The 9,233-nt window shown below is 31.4% G+C and overlaps 2 protein-coding genes across 2 annotated transcripts in view; one reads left to right on the top strand and one right to left on the bottom strand.

The window, feature by feature from the left end:
* Nucleotides 1-1,100: 1,100 nt before the first annotated feature.
* Nucleotides 1,101-1,868, bottom strand: LOC119612841 (40S ribosomal protein S21). The gene is made up of 4 exons (XM_037968713.1): nucleotides 1,730-1,868; nucleotides 1,585-1,644; nucleotides 1,276-1,467; nucleotides 1,101-1,172 (listed from the first exon to the last, which is right to left on the bottom strand). The coding sequence occupies exons 2-4, from the start codon at nucleotides 1,632-1,634 to the stop codon at nucleotides 1,163-1,165; spliced, it is 252 nt and encodes an 83-aa protein (XP_037824641.1). The 5' UTR covers nucleotides 1,635-1,644; nucleotides 1,730-1,868; the 3' UTR covers nucleotides 1,101-1,162.
* Nucleotides 1,869-4,080: 2,212 nt separating this feature from the next.
* The window catches only part of LOC119612837 (ankyrin repeat domain-containing protein 29), a 42,609-nt gene continuing 37,456 nt past the window's right edge, over nucleotides 4,081-9,233 (top strand). Inside the window, 1 exon segment of the mRNA XM_037968710.1 lies at nucleotides 4,081-4,287. Within this exon segment, the coding sequence (XP_037824638.1) occupies nucleotides 4,267-4,287 (21 nt within the window). The 5' untranslated portion in view covers nucleotides 4,081-4,266.

The following is a 9,233-nucleotide window of genomic DNA, read 5'->3' as shown; positions in this document are numbered from 1 at the left end:
ATTACCCAAAATGTTTAGATGGATGTTACAGTTATTCGTGCAAAATTTTAAGATTCTAACTATAATAGTTTCCAAGATAAACGTATTTTTGTAATTAATTTATATGGGAGGTGCCACGCCCCCTAATGCTAGTCCGCCTACTTTTTGTCCTAAATAATAATATTGACACTAAAGTTGCTCCGACAAAATTTGAGGAGTCGAACTGTTATATTATCTAAAATATACGGATTTAATATTTTCTTAATATGGGCGTGGCTCCTCGCCCACTTGAAATTTCAAAATAAAAAGTAGCCTATTACCTATTCCAGACATACAGTTAATAAAATCGGTTCAGCCGTTTAGTAGTCTATAACGTTCAAACATACAAACAAACACACATTCATTTTTATATATATAGATGACTTAGTAAAGTAAAATTATGCTGATTATAATAATTTTATTCTCATACACCGAATCTAGCCACCATATTTGGGTTTCGAGATTTCGTTTTATTTGATTTAGAGTCTAGACAATCGACTGATTTGATCATTCCGTAGTCGTGTTTACTGATTATTCTATAATCTTGACTATAGATCACATATATAAGTGTTAGTCTATAGTCTTGATTATAGATACATACATAAGTATTAGTATAGATATGTCTTATAGTCTTTGTTTATACATCATTCTATGGCCTAGACTATAGATAAGTCTATAATCTTGGCTATAAACGAATGTAGTCTTGACTACAAATTATAATATACGATTGACTATAGGTTAGTCTAAAGCATTGACTATAGATCAGTTTAATGTCTTGATTATTGATCAACTGTAGTCTTGACTAAATTTCATTGTCTTGTCTATGGATCACTGGATCATTGATTACACATCAGTCTTAACTATAGATAGTTCATAGTATTGACGATAGCTCGGTCTAGTCTTGACTGAAGACAGTTTTGATTAAAGTATTGTTAATAGATCAGCCCAAAGACTTATCCTTTTTTCTTTAAAGACCAATTCGATTTCTCAAAAATTGGATAATAATTTTCCAATTGGAACATGTTCAATTAAAAAATCCTAATTTTAAAATTTTCCAAAAAAATAAATAAAAATACATGTAGTTAATTTTTAAAAAATATTTTTAAAAACGTCGGTTTTATTTACACACAATCTCAGGCTTAACTTAGAAGTTCCTGAAAATATAAATTGTAAACAAAAAAAATTAGTTACCCAAATTTGCAGTAAGTAACAACAGTGTGGGTGGGTCAGACACACACACACAAACACTAAACTTACTTGGTGATCAAACCATCCTTCTTGGCCAAACGGACTATGCAATCATCAGATTCACCCATACGACGGATTTCACCGCAGATGGCATAGGTTTTGGAACCATCGGTCATACGGCCAGTTTCGGGATCAACATCAACAAGGTTGATTTGAACGGAAGCGTGATCCTTAGCGTGAATGATTCTGTTGGAGGCAGAGCTATAACACAATAATAAACAAATATTTTACTAACTCAACAACAAATTTATTTTTCATTTTTTTTTTAAATTTTTGTCACAAAAATTACTGCCATAGAAAAACACGTGTTACACTTACCATTTGCGGGGCACGTACAAATCAACATTCTCACCGGCGTCGTTCTCCATTGTGTTTTATCTAAATTTTATATAGAACAACATTTTGTTAATTTATGCACTTTCTCTTTAGTTAATTCATTTACTTTTTTATATATTTAACTTACTTTTTTTGTAGAAATTACAAAATACGTGAACACTCTTACAAGGAGCTAAAAAAGAAAAGAAAGATTTTCAAGGTTGGCAGCACTGCGTACATACAACGTGAAGTTGGCTGCAAGTTGCTGAATTGTGCGGAATAACAATGATGTTAATTGTTATACAGATTAAGTTCAATACGCTAGAATATAAAAACAGTTTAATTTAACTGTAAATTTAATTTCTTTACAGAAATTTTAAAAAGTTAAAATATATAAAAAAACATTGAAACTAAATAAAGTTAAAAAGAAAAGTTTGCTTATAATTATTCAAAAATCAGAATCAACCGTTTGTTTATTTGCAAACACAAGAGCATATTTTGAATATAAACTTTGGGAAAGAACTAAAAAACAACAATATTAAAATAAGGTCGACAATTAAAAAAAAAAAAAATGTAAAAATACAAAAAATTTAACTCTTATAAATTGCAAACATTCGAAAAATTTATTTTTCATAAACTGCAAAAAGTCAAAAATTTTAAATTTCGATTTCCATATAATAAAAATCATTTAAATTCTCCCAAATTAAAGAAAATAACATCAAACTTGCTTCCAAGGGTAACATTTTCACAAAAATTTTTGTATTATTAAAGAATTTTTTTGAAATTAAACATAACTGCAATACGATTTACATTTCCTTAAAAAATCGCTAAAATTCCGTTTAATAACGAAAAGACATTTTAGACATGGTAAAAATTAAAAAATAGCTGAATTAACATTACTGCCAACAGCTGTTATGTTGGTGGTTGCCAGACACATGTTCTTAGTTAAACAGAGAGTTGTTAAAAAAAGTACAAATTATTATTAGTAATCGATAACTTTTTTCTTTAATCTTTGTTAAATCTATTAGTTTTTTAGTCTATAGTGTAGTCTATAGTCTAGTATATAGTATAGTCTAGTACATAGTATAGTCTTTAGTCTAGTCTAGTTTATAGTCTAGCCTATAATCTAGTTTATAGTCTTGTCTATAGTCTAGTCTACAGTCTAGTCTATAGTCTAGTCTATAGTCTAGTCTATAGTCTAGTCTATAGTCTAGTCTATAGTCTAGTCTATAGTCTAGTCTATAGTCTAGTCTATAGTCTAGTCTATAGTCTAGTCTATAGTCTAGTCTATAGTCTAGTCTATAGTCTAGTCTATAGTCTAGTCTATAGTCTAGTCTATAGTCTAGTCTATAGTCTAGTCTATAGTCTAGTCTATAGTCTAGTCTATAGTCTAGTCTATAGTCCAGTCTATAGTCTAGTCTATAGTCTAGTCTATAGTCGAGTCTATAGTCTAGTCCATAGTCGAGTCTATAGTCTAGTCCATAGTCGAGTCTATAGTCTAGTCCATAGTCGAGTCTATAGTCTAGTCTATAGTCTAGTCTATAGTCTAGTCTATAGTCTAGTCTATAGTCTAGTCTATAGTCTAGTCTATAGTCTAGTCTATAGTCTAGTCTATAGTCTAGTCTATCTAGTCTATAGTCTAGTCTATAGTCTAGTCTATAGTCTAGTCTATAGTCTAGTCTATAGTCTAGTCTATAGTCTAGTCTATAGTCTAGTCTATAGTCTAGTCTATAGTCTAGTCTATAGTCTAGTCTATAGTCTAGTCTATAGTCTAGTCTATAGTCTAGTCTATAGTCTAGTCTATAGTCTAGTCTATAAGTCTAGTCTATAGTCTAGTCTATAGTCTAGTCTATAGTCTAGTCTATAGTCTAGTCTATAGTCTAGTCTATAGTCTAGTCTATAGTCTAGTCTATAGTCTAGTCTATAGTCTAGTCTCTAGTCTAGTCTATAGTCTAGTCTATAGTCTAGTCTATAGTCTAGTCTATAGTCTAGTCTATAGTCTAGTCTATAGTCTAGTCTATAGTCTAGTCTATAGTCTAGTCTATAGTCTAGTCTATAGTCTAGTCTAAGTCTAGTCTATAGCTAGTCTATAGTCAGTCTATAGTCTAGTCTATAGTCTAGTCTATAGTCTCGTCTAGTCTAGTCTAGTCTAGTCTATAGTCTAGTCTATAGTCTAGTCTATAGTCTAGTCTATAGTCTAGTCTATAGTCTAGTCTATAGTCTAGTCTATAGTCTAGTCTATAGTCTAGTCTAGTCTTGTCTATAGTCCATAGACTAGTCTATTGCCTAGTAGGATAATCTATATTCCAGTCGTTAGTGTAGTCTACTTTATACTTTTAAAGGTTAAATATAAAGAAAGAATAGCATATGTGAAGGCATTGCATATTTTGCCATTGAAAATTTACTAGTTGGTGCCCTTAAGTTCGCTTTCACTGTCATCTACTGTTGCTTTTTTTCACATATATTTTTCTTTCTATGTGGCATCTCTTTACATTTCCTGTCACATTTTGCTGTATTTTTGTTATTGTGGTTTAAGATTTGTCGTGTTGTGTCAGTCAGTCAGTCATTCCAAAAAATAAATTTTATTTATTTTATACTTTCTAAAGTTATATATCAATCTTTTTTTATTGTGTTTATAGAAATTCGAAAAAGAAAAAAATATACAAAATAAGTGTGCCTAAAAATATGCAACGTTATGGTGAAAAGGTAATTTATGACATATAATGAAATAAAACTATGTTTTTATAAAAAATTTAGCAAAATTATTCTTTTAAAGAAAACTATTATCCATTCCTTTGTTATTTTTAACTTTATATAATTTGCTAAGATTTTAACTCCCCCATAAAAGTATACTTTAAATATTACAGTTTTTCAACAACTTCAAAAATATCGATTTTAGTTTAATGCTCTTTCTTTTCATCAACATTAAATATAATTTTCATACTCCTGCTGCTTTATTTGTGTATTTTTACATTTTTGTTTTTGCTGTTGCTTCAAGGAGTCATAGAACTTTTTGAAAAAAATGTTGCGTTATTTTAGGAGTGTGTGTTGTTGTTTTCTATTTTTTATTTACTCTCGGAGTAAGAGAAAAAAACTGTAGTTGTTGTGTAGTTTATGTTTGTTTTTGCTTTTTCCTTCCATGTCCTTTTTTTATTTATATACTATGTATGTATGTAGACATACACATACGCACTTATATACAACAGCCATAAACATTATTGTGTGGCATGCTTTAAGGCGCAAGAATATGCAATTATGTGTAATTTAAAACAACTTTGGAAAAAACTCAAAGCAGAAAAGGATTTTTTGAACTAGAAATGTGATTTGTTGTAAAAAAACTGACAGAGTGCTGGATTGGCCTGTTTGTATTAATGAATAGAACATTAAAAATGTATGAAATTTTAAACGTAAAAAGGCAATTAGGGGCAAAAATGTTGAGAATTTTAATAAACATGCTTTTCATTTTAGAGTTTTATTTTGAAAACTTTTGAAAAGTCTGCAGTTTAGTCTATAGTCTTAAGTATTGTCTAGTCTATAGTCTAGTCTATAGTCTTGGGCATTGTCTAGTCTATAGTCTTGTCTATATTCTAGTTTATAGTCTAGTCTATAGTCTAGTCTATATTCTAGTCTATAGTCTAGTCTATAGTCTAGTCTATAGTCTAGTCTATAGTCTAGTCTATAGTCTAGTCTATAGTCTAGTCTATAGTCTAGTCTATAGTCTATTCTATAGTCTAGTCTATAGTCTAGTCTATAGTCTAGTCTATAGTCTAGTCTATAGTCTAGTCTATAGTCTAGTCTGTAGTCTAGTCTATAGTCTAGTCTATAGTCTAGTCCGTAGTCTAGTCTATAGTCTAGTCTATAGTCTAGTCTATAGTCTAGTCTGTAGTCTAGTCTATAGTCTAGTCTATAGTCTAGTCTGTAGTCTAGTCTATAGTCTAGTCTATAGTCTAGTCTAAAGTCTAGTCTATAGTCTAGTCTATAGTCTAGTCTATAGTCTAGTCTATAGTCTAGTCTATAGTCTAGTCTATAGTCTAGTCTATAGTCTAGTCTATAGTCTAGTCTATAATCTAGTCTACAGTCTAGTCTATAGTCTAGTCTATAGTCTAGTCTATAGTCTAATCTATAGTCTAATCTATAGTCTAGTCTATAGTGTAGTCTATAGTCAAGTCTATAGTCTAGTCTATAGTCTAGTCTACAGTCTAGTTTACAGTCTAGTCTAGACTATAGTCTAGTCTTGTCTATAGTCTAGTCTATAGTCCAGTCTATAGTCTAGTCTAAAGTCTAGTCTATGGTCTATAGTCTAGTCTATAGTCTAGTCTATAGTCTAGTCTATAGTCTAGTCTATAGTCTAGTCTATAGTCTAGTCTATAGTCTAGTCTATAGTCTAGTCTATAGTCTAGTCTATAGTCTAGTCTATAGTCTAGTCTATAGTCTAGTCTATAGTCTAGACTATAGTCTAGTCTATAGTCTAGTCTATAGTCTAGTCTATAGTCCAATCTATAGTCTAGTCTATAGTCCAGTCTATAGTCCAGTCTATAGTCTAATCTATAGCCTAGTCTATAGTCTAGTCTATAGTCTAGTCTATAGTCTAGTCTATAGTCTAGTCTATAGTAGAGCCTATAGTCTAGTCTATAGTCTAGTCTATAGTCTACTACATAGTCTAGTCGATAGTATAGTCTATAGTCTAGAGTCTGGTATAGTCGATAGTCTAGTCTATAATCTGGTCTATGGTCTAGTCTATAGTCTAATCTATAGTCTAGTCTATAGCCTAGTTTAAAAGTCTAAAAAAGTACTATTTTTGGTAGAAGTTTTGTGGACTATTTTAAGATTTCTATATTCCATGTCTGATTCTTATACTTTTGACAAAAGAAACACTTACAAGTTTCCACAATTCTAATCAAATGTACATTAATGTCATCAATTATTGTAAATCTATAATAATACTTTAAAAAATAAAAAAAACTTTTCATTCTGGTTTTTTTCTACATTTTTCTTTCAAATTAAATATTTTTTTCCGTTAATCTATTTTCACAGTTGCAAACGAAAAAGTGTTGTTCTTGTTTAACAGCAGTTGTTGTTGTCAAACAACATTATTGAAAGTTCTATAATTTTATTTATATTTTTTGTTGTTGTTTTTGATCTCTACAGGCCCATTTTCACTGTCATCGTCATCAAGCCCCCTACCACATTGTAGATTGGATTCCACATCAAACAAGAAAAAATGAAGAAAATTAATAAAAATCATTATCATTATAAGCATAATAATGTTTTATAACGATCATTATTATGATCTAAGAAATAATTTCTTATAGATTTTTAGTAAACCACTAAGAATAGTTGTGATAGTAGTAGATACGTCTTACAAATCATTAACCGCATTGTAGAAATTCTACTCCATTCTACTTTTATTTCATACTTTTGCTTCTGTAGCAGTTGCGGTGACTGTGGCTGCCGCATGTGGAATGATCAGCATGTTTTTATATAATGTGTTTGTGTTGTTGTTGTTGTATATTCCTTAACTAAGTTGTATTTTTCACTTAGTCAACTTAACTGACTGACTGAATGTCTTTTTGGTTTCAACAAAAGTTGGGAAGGTGTATACATGTACTGATTTTGTGCTTTCAGTTCCTTCCTTTATTTAGTTCAGTTCAAGATCAGTTCTAATTTAGATATAGTTCAATTCTAGTTCAGTTCTAGTTCAGTTCTAGTTCAGTTGTAGTTCAGTTGTAGTTCAGTTGTAGTTCAGTTGTAGTTCAGTTGTAGTTCAGTGTAGTTCAGTTGTAGTTCAGTTCTAGTTCAGTTCTAGCTCAGTTCTAGTTCAGTTCTAGTTCAGTTCTAGTTTAGTTCTAGTTCAGTTCTAGTTCAGTTCTAGTTCAGTTCTAGTTCAGTTCTAGTTCAGTTTCTGGTTCAGTTCTAGTTCATTTCTAGTTCAGTTCTAGTTCAGTACTAGTTCAGTTCTAGTTCAGTTCTAGTTCGGTTCTAGTTCAGTTCTAGTTCAGTTCTAGTTCAGTTCTAGTTCAGTTCTAGTTCAGTTCTAGTTCAGTTCTAGTTCAGTTCTAGTTCAGTTCTAGTTCAGTTCTGGTTCAGTTCTAGTTCAGTTCTAGTTCAGTTCTAGTTCAGTTCTAGTTCAGTTCTAGTTCAATTCTAGTTTCAGTTCTAGTTCAGTTCTAGTTCAGTTTCTAGTTCAAGTTCTAGTTCAGTTCTAGTTCAGTTCTAGTTCAGTTCTAGTTCAGTTCTAGTTCAGTTCTAGTTCAGTTCTAGTTCAGTTCTAGTTCAGTTCTAGTTCAGTTCTAGTTCAGTTCTAGTTCAGTTCTAGTTCAGTTCTAGTTCAGTTCTAGTTCAGTTCTAGTTCAGTTCTAGTTCAGTTCTAGTTCAGTTTCTAGTTCAGTTCTAGTTCAGTTCTAGTTCAGTCTAGTTCAGTTCTAGTTCAGTTCTAGTTCAGTTCTAGTTCAGTTCTTAGTTCAGTTCTAGTTCAGTTCTAGTCAGTTTCCTAGTTCAGTTCTAGTTCAGTTCTAGTTCAGTTCTAGTTCAGTTCTAGTTCAGTTCTAGTTCAGTTCTAGTTCAGTTCTAGTTCAGTTCTAGTTCAGTTCTAGTTCAGTTCTAGTTCAGTTCTAGTTCAGTTCTAGTTCAGTTCTAGTTCAGTTCTAGTTCAGTCTAGTTCAGTTCTAGTTCAGTTCTAGTTCAGTTCTAGTTCAGTTCTAGTTCAGTTATAGTTCAGTTCTAGTTCAGTTCTAGTTCAGTTCTAGTTCAGTTCTAGTTCAGTTTAGTTCAGTGTAGTTCAGTTCTAGTTAGTTGTAGTTCAGTTCTAGTTCAGTTCTAGTTCAGTTCTAGTTAGTTCAGTTCAGTTTTAGTAGTTCAGAGTCAGTTCTAGTTCAGTTCTAGTTCAGTTCTAGTTCAGTTCTAGTTCAGTTCTAGTTCAGTTAGTTCAGTTCTAGTTCAGTTCTAGTTCAGTTCTAGTTCAGTTCTAGTTCAGTTCTAGTTCAGTTCTAGTTCAGTTTAGTTCAGTTCTAGTTCAGTTCTAGTTCAGTTCTAGTTCAGTTCTAGTTCAGTTCAGTTCAGTTCTAGTTCAGTTCTAGTTCAGTTCTAGTTCAGTTCTAGTTCAGTTCTAGTTCAGTTCTAGTTCATTCTAGTTCAGTTCTAGTTCAGTTCTAGTTCAGTTCTAGTTCAGTTCTAGTTCAGTTCTAGTTCAGTTCTAGTTCAGTTCTAGTTCAGTTCTAGTTCAGTTCTAGTTCAGTTCTAGTTCAGTTCTAGTTCAGTTCTAGTTCAGTTCTAGTTCAGTTCTAGTTCGTACTGTTCAGTACTAGTTCAGTACTAGTTCAGTTCTAGTTCAGTTCTAGTTCAGCTCTAGTTCAGTTCTAGTTCAGTTTATTCATTTTAGATCAGTTCTAGTTCAGTTCTAGTTCAGTTCTAGTTCAGTTCTAGTCAGTTCTAGTTCAGTTCTAGTTCAGTTCTAGTTCAGTTCTAGTTCAGTTTATTTCAGTTCTAGTTCAGTTCTAGTTCAGTTCTAGTTCATTCTAGTTCAGTTCTAGTTCAGTTCTAGTTCAGTTCTAGTTCAGTTCTAGTTCAGTTCTAGTCAGTTCTAGTTCTAGTTGTTCTAGTTCAGTTCTAGTTCAGTTCTAGTTCAGTTCTAGTTCAGTTCTAGTTCAGTTCTA

This window comes from Lucilia sericata, unplaced genomic scaffold, assembly GCF_015586225.1.
Source record: "Lucilia sericata isolate MDLA Ls3-8-SP2 unplaced genomic scaffold, ASM1558622v1 Contig001839F_arrow, whole genome shotgun sequence".
NCBI lineage: Eukaryota > Metazoa > Arthropoda > Insecta > Diptera > Calliphoridae > Lucilia > Lucilia sericata.
The sequence above is the reverse complement of the archived record's forward strand: the minus strand, read 5'-3'. Positions and strand labels throughout refer to the sequence as shown.